The following is a 17,987-nucleotide window of genomic DNA, read 5'->3' as shown; positions in this document are numbered from 1 at the left end:
AATGATCAAAGTCATAATTTTCATGGACCTTTCTCTTATGTTTATTCAAAGAACCTCCTGAGTGGAAGTGTTTTTTTTTTAAAAAAAAATTGAAACAAAACTCTCCTCATCTCTCTAACAAACCGCAGAAAAGCCTTTTCAAAGAAGCTAAACCGGAAGAAGAGTAAACGCTCCGTCACCGGAAAGCTGCCTAGGTTTCGCCGTTGAGTAAATTGTAAGATCATATAGTTGATCGCAGTATATAGTGAGTGTTTACTTGGAAGAATCGGCCATGGAGGATCATCTTCAGATTTCTCCGGCCGGAGCAAAGGCGATTCCAGGAAAAGAGCAACAAGCCGCTGGATATGGCATACTTCTGCAGATCATGATGCTTGTACTCTCCTTTGTTATTGGACATGTGCTTCGTCGTCGTCATTTCTATTATATTCCTGAAGCCAGTGCCTCTCTATTGATTGGTAATTTTGCATTTAGGTTTATAGAATATGAGTCTGAAAATGCCAATATGAAGTATTCTTCAATTTTTAGTCTTTTTTGCATTTCAATTTTCCCCTTTTTCTGTGCTGGGCCATATAACTTGACTCTGAAAATGCCTAATATGACTAGCATTTTCCATAACACAGTTCCTTTTTTTCTTCTGGATATTGTTCAATTTCATCCTTCTTTTAGCTTTTTCAATGCCAATATGAGAATTTTTGTCCATACTTGGGAATGAATTTTTCAAATTGAGGTACACTTCAGCTGGAATTTGTTGGGAACTTCGTTGAACGAGTTTGCGTTTGTTGTTGTGGGTAGTCATTTCAGAACACAGTGGAAGCAGAGTATTCATACAGGTGTTATTAACTAGTTGGGAGTTAAATTGTTGTTGGTGCGTTTAGATTATGCCAAGGAGCCTGGTTAGTTTGTTTAGATCATTGTCTGTTTAGTTTGGTCTTGAGATTTAGGGAAACCCTAAATTGAGTATTAGAATGAATAGAATGCTATCATAGGTGAAACCCAATTAGTTTGGGAGTGCGACTTTTTTTTGTTTTGTTGATGTTGGTAATAGTGCACTAATCTTATGAGTGGTAAAATGCAATTTGAGTACTGTTTTTACAAGCTTGTTCAGCATTTTCCATTTACTTGACCAATTGAGGTACCTTTTAGCTTGGGGCATACTGAGACCTATGATGCTTGGATTTTCTTTGTGGCAGGTTTGATTGTTGGTGGATTGGCTAATGTTTCAGATACAGAAACCAGCATTAGGTAGTTCACTGAACTTTTATTACCATTTGGTTCTTGAAGGTTTAATATTTTCTATGGGTTCGTGTTGTTGGACTTCTGACTCTTTCTTTTTCTCTTCTTACTTGGCAGGGCATGGTTTAACTTCCATGAAGAGTTTTTCTTCCTCTTTTTACTGCCACCGATCATATTATATCCACATTTAAATTCTTTCTTGCAGAAAATTTTCTATTGTTTTTGTTCCATGTACTGTAGTTAAATATTCAGCTTAGTTTGGAATTTATGAACAAAAGAGCTTTTCCTTGACCTTCTTTGCTTACTCAGTCAGGATTTAGTCTATCACCTGTAAGTTTTCTTCTCTTGGTACTTACTCGATGTGCTACCTGCTTTTGTTTTTGCATTGCTAACATCATGGCTTTACTGATGCTGTAAGCAGAAACCATTCTTTTCAAACTTTGGAGCAATTATCACTTTTGCTATTCTAGGAACTTTCATTGCTTCTTTTGTTACTGGCATTCTGGTGTGAGTATTGCTTGCGTCTATGATTTTCTTAGTACTATCAGTTTTCACTCTTCATATAATTGATCACTGTGAATGCATATTTTTGCAGTTACCTTGGTGGAGTTACGTATCTCATGTACAGACTTCCATTTGTAGAGTGTCTAATGTTTGGAGCTCTTATATCGGCAACTGATCCTGTCACTGTTCTGTCTATTTTTCAGGTTAGTTTTTTTTTTTATTCACGTTCTTTATAGTTTCAATGAACAGCTTTGCTTCCTGTATTAGACTAGTCACTTTTGACCATCTTCTCTTTTTCATTTTTATGTTTGTTTACTTTGGTACAAACCACATACGTTGACACACAAAATTGGTAAAAGGAATCCTTCCATTATGAAAAAGGCAACCTTTTTGGTGACATCTTCACTGTTTGCACGATGATGTCATTGATCATGTTAGCGCTTAAATTTCGCGTCTATGAATGCCAGGAACAATAGAGACCGAAGACGGCTGGGTAAGGAGTATGAGATATGTTAGATCAGTATACTGTCATGAATCAGAACAGGAGGGTTGTGATAGGCACTTATTGATCATTCGTCTCATCAAGCATACCCTTGCTGATTTAACAAAACAAATGAAAGGGTCTCTGGGCAGTCCCATACCATCAGATAAAATCATAAGGAAAACTGTACCAAGTCTTGAACTTGAACTGAGGGCCTAATCATATCATAAATCGGTCCACTAGGGACAAACCACAACATACTAGTCAACTTGTACACTGACAGAGGACGCGGGCATCTAATCGGAACATATAACTGAAAAAGGGACGTAATTTAAAATTATAAACAAATTAAGATCGACCCTTACAAAAGAAATGAGATGCCTACGCTGATCATGAACATGCTGAAACATATGGTTCTATGTCTGCCTCTATATCTGTACGAAAAGTAAGAGGTGAGTCATCTAGACCTGTAAGCTTTACCAACTATCCCTAAAACACTGACACCGGTAATTGAAGAAAATGTGCATGCGTGAACGGAATTGTAGCTGAAAGAAAATGCAATTGATGCTGAATTGAACTGAACCCTGCAGGAATGATTAACTGAAAACTTCAACTCACACCTCTGGTTCCTGTTTGAACTGCATGAATGCATATGTTACTATGAGGTTATAATTTGGGGAGGGTTCTATCAAGAATCTGACTTATCTCATGATGCCCACCTCATAGTAGAGCAGTACTGTACTTGAGTTGGGACTTCTAGCAAGCCCTGAAATAGCCGTTATCTGGTTGTGTAGACATAGTCTAATGGAAAAAATATAATCCACACTTGTACGTGTGGTTTGGGATGGCACCACTCACCGGTTGATGCAAACATCCACTCAATCCTTCTGTCGCCTCCCATAATGCAACTTTGGCAACACATGTATTGCATCAAGTATTAACTGAAGCTCAATTATCTTAATTTTAACTTGCAACTATGTAGAAGCCCGTCCCTACATGTAAATGGCTGCCCAATTCACCACCACGACAATCATACAGTTCATCAAATAGGGTGTGATGTTATGAAGATTTAATATAGAAGAACAATGTGTATTGTCAAAAAATAAATAAACGTAGAAGACAATGCCTTATGGAGAAAGGTGATTATTCAAAATATAGACAGCAAGGTAACTGAATCACGAAGAAAGTCAATTCTTCATACGGAACTTGCACATGGAAAGTTATCAGGAAATACTGGGAGGAATATGCTCTAAACATTAGGTTTACAGGAAGAAATGGAAGGAAAATATCTTTTTGGAGTGAAAACTGGTTAGGGCCTGGTCCTTTCGAAGATCTACTCTCTGATTTATTTTTGTTCGACTACACCTGAGGCTTAGTATTCAGGAGACATGAATCTCTGAAGGATCGATTTCTTTCAAAAGAGTATTAAATGACTGGAGGTTGGAAGGATGGATGAAATGGTGAAGACATTGGACGGTTGCCAGCGTAGGGGTGGGCTGAAGCGTAGGAGTGCTGGCCTCCTAAGTTCTGATAGTTTAAGTTTATCAAGATCATCTCTCATACATACTTTTTTTTTTCTTGATGACCGTAGTGTCCGGGCCAGCTTTCGCTCACCTCGACTAATTCAACGGTATACCTACCACCTCCCACCAATAACAGGTGCCAGGTAACTTTGTTCTCCAAGGCTAGGACAGATGGGAAGGATCACCTAATGTTTTTTTATCTCCACTGAGTTTTGAACCTTAGACCTTAAGGTTCTCAAACACTTCATTGACCACCAGGCCACACCCTTTGGTGCACTTATTTGCTGATTTTCTTCTGTACAAAATTCCTCTTTTTTGATACCGATTCGGTAGTGTCATGCTTATCAGGTCTTACCCTTAAAACCTCTATGTGACAGCTACTCATCCTTGTATGAAAAACCTATATGGATAACTTTAGTAGAGTGGTTTAGAGAACACGAAAATCAAAAGGCCTATATAACCAAATACCGAAACCGACGATCGAAATTCTGAAATTTACTCCCGAATATTTTACCAGTTACTGAATATCAAATCACCAAAATTTTCAGTCCGACTTGGTAATTCGGTGATTTATGCCCACTCATATTTCCAGGATATTAAGAATTCTGAGGATTCAGCTATACAGAAGGGATGAAACAACAAAAGGTTATCAGTTAGCTCTGGCTCTGCATATTCCCAACTCTCAAAACCAACTCAAGCCCCAAAATGGCTTTTGGAAGTTTATCTGGAAAACCTAAGCTTCCTTCTAGATGACATGTTTCATTTGGCTTGTTAGGGAAGCCTATCTGGACCATGAAATATTACAGAAAAGGGTATACAACTGAGCTCCGACTCCTATTTTATCAAGATAAAAAAAAGAGCAACACTCATCTTTTCATGCACGACCAAGGTGACTGACATGTTGTGTAGTTATTTCTTGCCTTAGTTGAGACAAGAATGGGTGATGACAAGGAACTCGAAGGATCTACTGTGGTGATGGAACACAAATAAAACAAAAAATAGACATAAGAAGTGGAAGATAATTGAATGCTTTGAAGACAGATGAAACTCTCTATGTGAAGATAAAGATGAATTGTTTAGTGCTTTACTATTTTTGGTGTAAACAAGAATGTCTAGAAAATATAGGATCTATCTTTGATGTCCTAGAATACATATAGAGAGTTTTGTTTATCTTCCTATTGTAATCCCTTTTGGTCTGGGTATCTACACAACTTGTGTAAGTATCATTGATATAATATATTGTTTACCATGCAAAAAAGAATATAAAAATTGAGGATGTTTCTGGCGAAGGATTATTTTTTTGAGAATTAGTACTATTGTATTCTTTAGCATTGAGAATGCTGGCCACCATAAAAAACATGTTCATAAAGAAAGTTGACTCTAGCAGGTATCCTGTGGTATTAGTTAAGGTGCGCACATTCTTGTCCGGAGATCACAATTATCAACAAAAGAAGAAGATAGAGACTTATAGAGAAGCGCTTGGACAAAGACACAATCCGTAGTATAACGTAGGATGTACGGTAAGCGTAAGTTTGGCAATATTTGGAGAAGGGTAAGCTCTGATCCCATTATCTGCCGAGTTTAAAGATGAAAACAACGAGGTTCTTGGTTTTTTTTAATAAACAATCCGGAGAAACAGTGAGAAGAGGGAGGAGATGAATAAGGAAAGTAAGTAAGATAGCTTGTCAGCAATATACCCATTGTACCAATGTCGACGAGTTTTATGAGTTGAGGGATTCTGAGATTTTGGAGAAATTTTTGACCGTGATCTGTAGAACTCTCTCCCCTACTTCACAGAACATCTGAGGATCTTAAATCTACAGCTCTTAATTAGTTACCTTGCTAGGGATCGTAGTGTAAACGGATAAGAATCAGGTAGACATCTCCACTGGGCTACTTTCCACTAGACATCTTTCGGTCAAAAGAAATTTAGTGGAGGGCTTAGCCGTCCAAATTATAGATCTCTATAGGAAATGCTTAAAGGGATAAATAAGTCTATAGAGTAGCCAATCTATCCAGAATTCACAACAATCATTGTGTCTTTTCCAAAAGTTGTAATACTCTTCCAGAAAGGGTCTGGAATAGTAATGCGCTGATTCTAGTAAAGTTGCATTTTTTTCTGCAGCAATAGTGTGTTTATTCTCTTCATCCAGAAGAACCAAAATAGATGCTTGGGGATGATCACTCTTATTTTCCTCTATGTAACCTTGTTATTGTGTTTCCAGGGTAGGCATACCTCTTGTGACATCTATCACAGTCCATTGATTCAATATCACCAAATAGTGAACCTCAGTGACCAACCTGTCTAAACCCCACAGGAAGCAATACCAGCGACCTATTCAAGTAGCTAAAGACAAAATATAGAAATTTAAAGCACAAGTTATTTTCATATACATGGAGAACTTTCCCGTACATGTTCGCTCTTGGGTTGGATAAGGTTTAGCAAGGTAGACTACTTGCTACTTAGGTCAGGTTCCATCAGACCATCACTACCTTTAAAGAGGAAATAGTTATGTCATTGTTTTAATCTCCTCTTTCAGCTTCTTGTCATTTGTTGGTTGAATTTATTTGCTTGAAGCCAATTTAGTGGGTTTAGGTAGTATTCTGATAGCATTGACAGAAAATATCTTGTGTTCGACAGTATGCTTGGATATAGTGTTTGTTAATAGAGTAACTTGAGTTTTGTGCCTCCACATGACTGCTCTTTGGGTATTTTAGATGATGCTACACCAAAGCTATAAGTTATGCATTTATCATAAACCAGGTATAGATACAACAACAATAAAAAAATAACTCCCAATCCCAATCATGTTGGATCGACTATAAGAATCCTCATTTACTATGTCGCTCCATTTAAGCTCATCTCAGGCAAATAAACTAGGATATATAATCCAAAAAATTTAATAGATCATACCTTGTTGAGGGAGATACGCAAATCGAAGAGGAGAGTCACAATTGCTGAGGAAAACTCAATATTAAGAAGACATGACTTTGAAACCTTGCGGTTTCAATAGAAAAGATTTAAGAGTGTAACATTGGAGAAAGCAAAGTGGGAGAAGTTTGGTTTTGTCATGGTCTATTACCACTCTCTGTCGTTGGAGGTTGAATATCAGATCTGTTGGGTATTTTCATTTATTATTTGACGATCAATCTGTTCGCCAACTTACGTGGCTATATCAGATCTGTTGGGTATTTTCATTTATTATATGACGATCAATCTGTTTGCCAACTTACGTGGCTTTTTAAAATTTTCAAATTGATATAAGTAGGTCTTAAGTCTTAACTATTTCATCATTGGCTAAGCTTTGTTGTCCTTTTGTTGATCGAGTTACTTTCTTTGACATGATTGTAGGAGCTTGGCACAGACGTGAACCTATATGCTTTAGTGTTTGGGGAATCTGTTTTAAATGATGCAGTAAGTCCTACTCATTCTTTTATGTGAAAGTTGGCGTTTCACTATGTTGTTGACTTAATTTCCTGTATATTGGGATTTTAAGTTGTGTATATGCATTGTTTACCAAAATTTTTTATTTTGTGTATTTATTTCTTTGTTTTTCTTTGTATGCTGCACACTTGGAAGATGGCAATTTCCTTGTACAGGTTAGTATACGCAAGCTTAACTGTCGCACTGGTATTGATATTCAAGGAGCATCTGCACATACAGATAGATCCAGATGGATTGACAATCAAGAACTGGATTGTTTTGTAGGACAATGTCACTGGTCAGAAGCCACATGTCAACTGATCAGAATTACTTCATGATAACCATCCGATTTGTCGAAACATTTATGGGATCCCTGTCAGCTGGTTAGTATTTTGTACCATTTAGTGTTTTTTCTCATCTTTCTTTACTCAGTGAAAGCTAGTGTTGGTATAAGAAAGAGAAGGTCAAGCAGGCGTTGTTTTAAGAGGAAAAAAGCTTTTTTATACAATTGAAATTATGTCATTTTTTGGAAAATCCTGAGAGGATGCACTCTTTTCAAGCAGTCTGAATATATTTCAGTTGTAACTGCTGGAGCCCAGAAATTTATCCATGGGAAAAAAAGGAAACTGTTGGAGTTAGTATCCATATACTTACTTTTGTTCTATAATATTTCTTTTCAATAGTTTGACTTTAATTTTTTTTTCAAATCAACTAACAACCTACTGCTCTGATTCTACAGGTGTTGGAGTTGGATTTGTTTCTGCTTTGATATCCTTCTTTTTTACTTTCTTCCGTTAGTGCATCTTTCTTGCATTTTGTATGCACAGAAAATGAACCAGGAAGTTTACCTCCTTAGTGATTTTTAACCTAAATTTGTAGGTCTTCTAAAGATTATGGTGCCTCTATTATTACTAACTTTTCGAGGCACCATGATTCTTATTTAATAAGTTTAAAGGTTTTATTATATTTAGTATAAATGTGCATTTGATGCTTTCTAGCTCATAATGTGTTGTGGTGCCTTGACTTCACGCACCTTTTCAAATATGCTGGCTTGGATATTGACAAGTAAGTCAAGTATTTTGAACTTTTTTGCATCATCTGCTTCTGACTGATGATATTGATGGTGTTTCTACTAATTCTGTTGTCAGTCTTCAGAACTTGGAGAGCTGTTTATTTGTTCTCTTTCCATATTTCTCGTAAGTAACTACATTAGATTCTCACTTTTTTACATCCTATCTTGGTTTTGTGCCTAACATGTATTTTATCATGAACCATCATCTTCCAGATATATGCTAGCAGAAGGACTTGGTCTCTCTGGCATAGTGTCTATATTGTTCACTGGAGTCGTAAGTTTTCATCTGCATTTTCTCTTCTTCCTTTTTTCCCCCTATCATTTTCTCTTCCTGCTCAATGTGCTTAGTACTTATGGATTGTCTTTTAGGTTATGAAGCGCTATACGTACCCGAATTTATCAGAAAGTTCACAGCGATTTGTGTCGGCGTTTTTTCATTTGATATCATCTTTGGCTGAAACTTTTGTGTAAGTCGGGCATTCCAGTTTTTGAGGATTTGTTATATTTGTACTTCCCATTTTTGTTAAATAACTTCCGTAACGCTTGTTTTTGTTTAATGTGCAGATTTATATATATGGGATTTGATATCGCGATGGAGAAACATAGTTGGTCCCATGTGGGATTTATCTTCTTCTCAATTGTATCCTTCACATGTAGCCTCCTTTATATATTGTAACTCGTTCCTTAATATTTTTCTGAATCAATTGTTTTTCCTTTAACTTCTTGTTCGCCCCAGCTGTTCATTGTGATTGCGAGGTATGTTTGTTATTCTGTTTCTTGTTCTCTGGGGTTACTCTTGGTTGCACGATTTTATCCCAAGCTCATTGTGCCAATGCCTATGTTGCTCTTATGTTTTCTCCGTATTTTGGATTAAATTATGGATGGAATGATCTCAAGGTTGTAAATCCATAATTGCTAATCTTTTTCCTCTCTTTCATTAAGGGCTGCTAATGTGTTTGGTTGTGCATATTTGGTCAATCTTGTACGACCTCCACACCAAAAGATACCAGCAAAACATCAAAAAGCACTCTGGTACAGTGGTAAGTGGTGAAGAAATTATTTTTCAGTCTATGTTTTGGCTTTTTCAATTTTTTATTTGAGCTCATTATTTATGTGTATGTCAAGGACTTCGAGGCGCTATGGCTTTTGCCCTTGCTTTGCAGTCAGTCCATGATCTTCCTGAAGGACATGGTCAGACAATATTCACTGCTACCACTGCCATTGTTGTATTAACGGTAGGCAAACTTGCTCGAGTTTTGATTTAATTCTTGTTGATGGCTATATGCATGAATAAAGTTTCCTGAAATCAAGCAGCAAAGAGAAACTAATCGAAATAAACTGACTCTACTGTGGTTGAGGAACTGTTGATAGGATGAGTACGTAGATGCAAACATTGAAGTCTGATTAGCAGCTGAAAAGATCCTCCTGCGCTAATTGCAAGCATTAGAGTAGCTGGTCAAAAAGTTCTATTGTGCCTCTTTTAATAAATGAAATTGGGTAAAAATTATTTTTTCTACCATCAAGTGATTCTAGGCCTATGCATCACCAAATAACAAAGCTCAGTTCTTTTACTGCACGTAACAAACTGAGAGATTATGTCATGTATATCTGTCTCCCAATTGCATAATGTTAGCAAAAGTGTACATCTAAATTTTGTCCGAGAATGCGATAGTTCTTCCTCAAAAAATTCTCTGGTTCCACTCTTTCCATATCATCCACCAAATGGCTGCAGGGATGATATTCGGTGTTCTATATCTCCTATTTTGGTTTCCTATGCGCTCCTGAAACCAACACTGCTCTTTGGTACTTCTTGGCAATGCACCAAACCTCTCGACTGTCTGCAGTGGATGAATAGATAATTCGGGGGCCTTTGATAAAGAATCAATGGAAAAGTACTCATATCCTAACTCAAAAGCACACATCTGTTACATCTAACAATTCCTCTCCTTTGTAAGTGTTGTGTTGGACATGCTTCAGTGCTACCTGCCATATCAAAGATTCCCTCAGGAGGGTTCGCTATTTTTTAAAAATAAGCTTCCATGGACTTGCATTTGCATTGCTGGACATGAACCTGTATGCTGAACTGTGAAATGGCTTTTTCTACTTTACATATCAAATAGTCTGGAATGCTTGTGTTATTTGAGTGTTGCTGATGTGCTGGATTAGTTGACATATGCTCTCTAGTTTACAATCATTGCAGTGTCTCCTGATTGGAGTGTCCTGTCCTTGTGTTAGCCATATTCTGCAATTACAGCTGTTGGGTTCCACCAGCCTTAAAATTTCAGGGGACTGTTCCTTTAGGGGACAATGGCGTCATCTCCTACTTTAAACTCTTTCCTACCTGTAAGCTTCTCCCATAGTGGTCTAATCTGTAAGACATGTTTACTTAGTCATCCATCGCCTCCCATTTCATATTTTTCTTTTACCACTTCTCTCCAGAGAACTCTTTTTGGTAAATCTCCATAGCCATTTAAACAGAAGAATTTGGTTGTATACTTCTTGATGCCTTTATTCTCAGCCCCCCTTCTTTTCTGGCTGCTGTGGTAGTATTCTTTTCTCTACCTTTTTAAGCATTGAGAACATGGACAAGGTGTAAATTGGCAGCACACCCAGCACAGAATATATGAACACCAGTCTACGTCCATAAATATTTTTATTTTCAAATCGTCAATTTCCTTTCACATTTTTCCAAGACCCGTTCTCAAATATTTTCAGCTTGAAATTATTGCCCTGTGGCATGCCAAGGTTTTAGATTCTTTGCAGCCTAACATCTGTGAGTCCCTGTATTGTTATCTACTTCGTTGTCTGGAATAGATGGCTTTTTGATAAATATATGTGCGGCTTACTTGCCCCTTCAAACAGTAGAATTAACACAAAAAAATTCTGTTCCTCTACTTCACTCAAAACTAGAGTGTCATCTGCATATTTTCTCCAATATTTCTCATAGTCTTATTCCTAGTTTACCAAATGCCCCCATTTTCTCTAGAGTGTTGCTTCTTCGCCTCTGGTTCTAGTCTTTTGTTGGTCACCAATATAATAGTTTACATATTTACCATTGTTTTTCAAGTAAATAAACAATAAGGAAAAAGAAATCAAGGTTAGTTTGATCCTTTAGGTATTTCATCCTAGTAGAGCTAATCTCATGAAAGTTATCCCACGTTGGATCCTGTTGAAAAAATACTGCCATGCAAGGTGAGAGAGAAGAGGGCATCACAGACGAGGATGACAAAGTACGGCTGGAGGAGGCACTCATTAGACAGGAATGACAGTCACACTTTCATGAACTCTTGAACGAAGAAGGTGACAGATGCATCATGCCTGGGATTTGGAGCACTCAGAGAGACACCGTGATTTTGGGTGATGTAGGTGTATAAAGAGGTGGAGCGTAAGGGAAGAGCAACCGGGCCGAATGAGATCCAGATGGAATTTTTGAAGAGCGCATGCAAGGTTGGTATGGAGTGGCTAACTGTGTTGTTTAATGTCATTTCTAGGACGACGAAAATGCCCAAAGAATGGAGGTGGAGTACAATGATTCTGTTGTGCAAGAACAAGGGTGACATCTAGAACTGCAACAACTATAGGGTTATCAACTTGTTAAGTCACATTATGAAAGTTTGAGAGAGGGTGTTGGAGGTGAGGGTGTGGAAATATCCATGAACCAGTTCGAGTTCATGCTTGGACATTCAACTACAAAAGCCATTCATTTGGTAAGGAGGTGGTGTAGCAATAGAGAGAAGAAGAACTTGTACATGGTGTTCATTGACTTAGAAAAGGCTTACGACAAAGTTTCAAGGAAGGTTTTATGGAGATGCTTGGAGGCTAGAGTTGTACCCGTGGAATACTTAGCGCAATTAAGGACATTGTACAATAGCACCAATAGGGATCAAACGTTAGCCGGTTTTGTTTGCCCTGTGATAGATGCATTGACACGATAAATTTAAGGTGAGGTGTTGTAGTGTATATTATTTGCAGATGACATAGTTCTAATTGATGAGACTTTGGACAGAGTTGACGTTAAGCTAGAGATTTGGAGAAATACCTTGGAGTCGAAAGGGTTCAAGTTGAGCAGGATCAAGACAGAGTACTTGTAATACAAGTTAACTGACATAATACATGAAGCAGATACGGTAGTGAGGCGTGAGACTTGTCATCCAAAGGACAGGAAGTTTCAAGTATCTTGAGTTTATGATCCAAAGGAATGGAGAGATTGATGAGGATGTCGCTCTCTGCATTCATGCAAGGTGGAAGAAATGAAGGCTTGCATTCGTAGTCTTGTGTGATAAGAAAGTGTCATCAAAACCTAAAGATAAGTTGTACAAAATGATAGTTAGACCAACTATGTTGTAGTGACAGAGTGTTGGTTAGTCAAAACTCTCAAAAATGAGGATGTTGTGATAGATGTGTGGGCATGCAAGGAGAGATAAGGATTAAATATGAGGATATTCGAGACAAAATGTGAGTGGCTTCAATGGAGGAAAAGATGCGGGAAACGAGACTGTTATTTCGGGCTTGTGAAGAGGAGATGTTCGGATGCCCCAGTGCGGAGGTGTGAGGGTTGGCTACTGATGGTTCTAGCATAGGTAGAGGCAGACCGAAGAATATTAGGGAGAGTAGATAGGTGATTAGACAGGAATGAGACATAACTTATCGAGGACATGACCTAGATAGAAGGTAGTAGAGGATACAAATTAAATAGAAGGTTAGTAGGCAGCAGTGTGTTGTTTTGTTATCTGTCCATACTAGTAGTTATAGTATTGCTCCTGTAGTTCATGGTCCTTTAACTTCTATTATTATTTGTTGTTTTGTACTTCGATTATCATATTATTCTGTTGCTGTTACTGCCCCATTACTATATGTTATTTCTTGTACTCCTATTATTTGTTACTTCTCTTTCAGTACTGCTCTTTGGACTTTTTTCTTCGAACTAAGGGTCTATCGGAAACAACCTCTCTACTTCTTGAAGTAGGGGTACGGTCTGCATACACTACCCTCCTCAGACCCCATTTTGTTGGATTATACTGGGTATGTTATATCATACTCCCTCCATTCCATTTTATGTGAGGTAGTTTGACTCGGTACAGAGTTTAAGAAAGAAAGGAAGACTTTTAAAACTTGTGGTTCAAAATGAACAACAAAAATTTGTGTGGCCGTAAATCATTTCATTAAGGGTAAAATAGACATTGTATAGAGAAATGCGTCATTCTTTTTAGGACTGACCAAAAAGGAAAGTAAGTCATATAAATTGGGACAGAGGGAGTATCATTATATTGGTATTGCTCATACCGGAGATGAGTCCATATAAAATTTAGTGAACTTAGGACTATTTATTCCCAGTTACCAAATTCCCCTTCTTTAGAATGTTGCTCCATGATCTCTGATTCTAGTTTTTTGTTGGTTTCTTATTAAGTTTCAATTAACATAACATTGCTATGACATGCAAAAATAGCCTATATTATTCTTATGCTTGTATGGCTGTTTCATACTTATCATTCATGACTTTTATGTGTTTGATAGGAATTTATTTCTTCTTCGACATCCACCACAAGGACTTCTTCTCTAGGACATTAATATCATGTGAAGATCTTTCTCCTCTTCCTACAAACTGTGATTAAAATCTATTTTGCAAAAATATAGCCTCAAGATCTACCGCGTAGCCTAAGTTGGTTCTCTGTCGGCCTCTAATGCCTCCATGTCAACACCTCAACAGTTTTTCTCGAAGTGTTTCATCATATGACTCCGAAATTTGCAACTTATACAATTTTGAATATATCTGTTAGACTTATGAATTTGGACAAGTGCTCTTTCTCTAGTCGTTTGGCATCTTTCCACTCCTTTGATATAACATCGAATAGTTCCACTCCGACCTCTCCAAGGTAATCTTTTTCAAACATCCGTTAGGTACCATTTAGACCACAAGTTATGCTAACCTCGTATTTTCTTGGTGCTTACTTCTCCTGGCCTAATTATGAGTGTAGCTACAATTTTCATCTTCCACAGTTGTATAAAAAAATCTATACAGTTCTTATGATCCTCATTTGTAATGTATGTGTTAGATAATAGGAAAATAATGGTTTAACATTTCACACCGAAAGGCTTCTGAAAACATCACATTGCACAAGTAATTAGAGAACTCTATGTTGGATGAAATCAGAGAACTTTTGATTAAAAGACACAAAATGATGGTGAAGAATGAATGTCTGTGTTCTGCTGAAGCCATGCACTCGTACATTTTCTGAAACTACAGTCCTTCATGTAAACTCTTCTCCTGAGATCCTATTGAAACCCCAAAATTTTATATTGCAAAAAGTGGGTTTGACAATTCACATGTGTTATTGTACAATCATAATGTGTCAGAGTAAAGTTTTGCCAATATATGGTTTTTCCTTAGCATGCATGTAGTTGAAACATTACTGCTTCGAAATTATTTTACAACAAACCCCGAAGTTCTTTTGTTGCTCTAGAATATTTCACTTGGATTACAGTTGCTTCTTTCTACCGTTCTTCCTCCACACTGGATGGATGATCTCTTCCACAATATATGATATAATCTGATCAAATTCCGTCTGCAACTTTTCAGGTTTTGATTATTGGAGGATCGACAGGAACCATGCTAGAAGCTTTGGAAGTTGTGGGTGATGGTCAATCTGGCTCCATGGATGAAGTAAGTGCATTAGCCAAGCTGTTTCCCAACTTTGTAACAAGTTACAATGCTTTGCTCAGTGCACTTGTTCTTTCTCCTGCTATTTTCTGATTTCAGACCTTTGAGGGGAACAATGGATATATAGCTCCTTCTTATAGTGATGAATCTTATGATGGTGAACCGTCATCAGGGAACAGGTTCAGGATGAAACTTAAGGAATTCCACAAGAGGTAATGTTCTTATGTTTGTGGAGCAATGTTAAGTGTTGGGCGATTTAAATCTTGGTCTCTAAATGTTTTTTTTCGTTTTCCACCCAGTGTCCAGTACCTACATTGTCCTCCTTAATGTTATTAAGTCATCCCAGCTAACTAGCTAACTGGATAGACACTTCTGCGAGACACAGGTTGTCTCATCTTTTAATGCATTTAATTGTTTTCTCCAGTACTACTTCGTTCTCAGCATTGGACAAAAACTACCTCACTCCATTCTTTACTACTCAAGGTGGAGACGAAGATGAAGGTAATTCTTTCTACATGCTAGTTACCATTTACCTACATTGCTTGTTGTGCTCATTATATTGTCTAATCATTTATACAGTTGCGAACTTGATAAGCTCATGCACTATGACTTGTTTTTTTCTGATACATAGATGAGCCAATTATGCACAGCTCCAGAAGAGCTGGTTATGACGGCCACTGACTTTCAAATAGCACAATCAAAATTTCAAGATGGCAAGATAAGTACGAACCACATTTTGCTGCAAAGATAAACTTAACTTCAAGTTTACTCAACGGATAATGAGTGGCTTGTTGATTGTAAGTATGCATCAATTATGACGAGAAGTTTAGATACTTTAGGGGTACAAAGAATAACAGGTGGCAATTCAGTATAGGAAGTTTAGGATTTAGCATACCTGGCAAAGCAAAATCATCTGATATCCCTTGTATATGAATGTTCAAAGCCAGGATTAGGAACGGAAACAGAACTCCAAGTGGCTTCTATATGCTAAAATGGCGATATGATTCGCTGATCTTTAGCTTTTATGAATTAGTGTAAAGTAATTGCATATTCCACTAAGCTTGAAGAGTGTTGCTTCGTGCAGCCCATTTTTATCAGCTTCATTTTCACAAGCTTTATGGATCATTACAGCCTTGAATAGTCTGTTTTTAGGTTACTGTTAATGGGGAAAAAAGTATGTAGAAAAATTCAACCATTTTAGCTGTTCCAAGATTTGGCAATGTTAAGTTGTCAAATTATTTGGGCTTTAAACTAGTAATAATGATTGACTAGCTTGTTGGTGTGGTGATTCTTTTCCTTGCTAAGGAGTTTGTCGTTGAGCTATTTGAGTATACAGTACTAGTGATTTTGGATATGCTATAAGCCTATGATCGTGTTGAGGGGTAGACATCAAGCAGCGGTGCACATAGGTCGATTTGATTTGATTTGATTTTTTTATCTATCAAATTTATCAGTTACGGTGCTTTTAAAAATTATAAACCAGGTTAAAACCAACAAGAGTTGGTTTTTTCGTTTGGTTTGTTTTATGAGTTTTTGGCTAAAATCATTCTTAAAATTGTACTCCTGTTCACGGGTCGGTTTGGATCGGTTATTGGTCAAAACTTAATCAGTTTTAAAATTATCCAAAGAAAATACGGACAAGGGTCTAATATACCCTTAAGGTATTGAAAATGGTACAAAATTACCCTTCATCCACCTATTGGTTCCAAAATGTCCTTTTCATCCACTTATTGGTTCTAAAATACCCTTGTCATCCACATTTAGGTTTAAAATTGACCATTTTTTAATTGTTTTAAAATTGAACTCTTTAAATATTTTTTTAAATACTGGGCGTTCAACTATTAATTATAATTTTAATTTATTAATATAATTTATAAACCAATCTACTACCCACTCATTACTAAATAAACCTCACTCAATTAATAATTCAATTATAATATCAAAATCGTCATAAACACTACTAAAACACGATTAAATTATAGATTACTGGAAATGACATTTAAAATTATTCAAGTACGAATCGAAGTCCCAATTAAATTTAGGTTGAGCCGCTTATTTAAGAGGACACTTTCTTTCAAAATTGAATTAGAAATTTATGATTAAAGGTAAAGAAATAATACATTCCGAATTAATTCATGTACTTTTTTTAAATATAATTTTATAAATATTTATGATTTATTTTAAAACCTTTAATATATTTTTTTGAAAAAAAGTTACCTATGAAGTAACATCACATAATTGAGACGTAAGAATAATTAAGATGCACGTAGTCAGACTTTTAAGTTTATCGGTGATTTTTATGTAGTTACTTGAATGTATGATAATTTACTTCTATATTTTTTAAAAACACTCAATTGGCTTATATACATGAAGTCACTAAGATAATTGTTTAGACCTTGGACATTTTTACTTTCAATAAGTAAATTATAATTTTTTAAAATGAAAAAATACATAAGATCTTTAAAATTGTTTATAAAAATAATTAAGTATGTATATTAATAAAATATATGTATATAAATCATCAATTCGGTTATTTCTTCGGGTTTTTAATAATATCACAACGAAATCAAATACTATCAATTTTTTAAAATATCTAAAACCAGACCAAGTTACCAACAATAGCTATAACAAATTATATGGACAGCTTTCAAAGAAAAATTAAAAAGAATGAAAATAAGTCATGAAATTATACTAAAATATCGTGTCACCAACAATAGCTATAATAAAAATACTATTAATAAGAGATAATGGAAATAAAAATAGCTTGATTTTTAGACTTTATATTAGATCATCGTTGATATACCAAATCTTATAAATCTATTAGGTGCGAGACTCTCATTGATACACTAAAATGTAAACCTTTATACCATCTTTAATTATTTTTCAATGGTAGGTTTAATCAAAACAAAAAATTATATGCATGTAATTAGAAAATTTCACTAGTGATGTATGCTTTTTTGTGATTAAGTCTATATGGATTTTTGTTTTATATTTGTCATATTGTATCTTGCACATTTAAAAAATCATATCCAATTAATCCACTAAATCTTTTAGAAGTCAAAAATATTATTCTTTTTTCTTTCAAAATTGTT

At 36.1% G+C, this 17,987-nt stretch overlaps 1 protein-coding gene across 1 annotated transcript; it reads left to right on the top strand.

Moving 5' to 3' along the window:
- Nucleotides 1-63: 63 nt before the first annotated feature.
- NHX2 (Na+/H+ antiporter 2) lies at nt 64-15,991 on the top strand. Its single transcript, NM_001328634.1, is given in 22 exon segments — nt 64-455; nt 1,191-1,242; nt 1,351-1,410; nt 1,539-1,563; nt 1,655-1,740; nt 1,829-1,940; nt 7,094-7,156; nt 7,322-7,341; nt 7,451-7,548; nt 7,905-7,933; nt 8,199-8,230; nt 8,314-8,361; nt 8,451-8,511; nt 8,607-8,704; nt 8,802-8,877; nt 8,974-8,993; nt 9,180-9,277; nt 9,363-9,472; nt 14,815-14,898; nt 14,995-15,107; nt 15,320-15,396; nt 15,527-15,991. Coding segments are annotated over 22 exon segments (1,596 nt in total). The 5' UTR covers nt 64-271; the 3' UTR covers nt 15,577-15,991.
- The last annotated feature ends 1,996 nt before the right edge of the window (nt 15,992-17,987 follow it).

The sequence above is a fragment of the Solanum lycopersicum genome, chromosome 4 (assembly GCF_036512215.1).
Source record: "Solanum lycopersicum chromosome 4, SLM_r2.1".
NCBI lineage: Eukaryota > Viridiplantae > Streptophyta > Magnoliopsida > Solanales > Solanaceae > Solanum > Solanum lycopersicum.
Note: the sequence above shows the minus strand (reverse complement) of the source record. Positions and strands in the feature narration are given on the sequence as shown.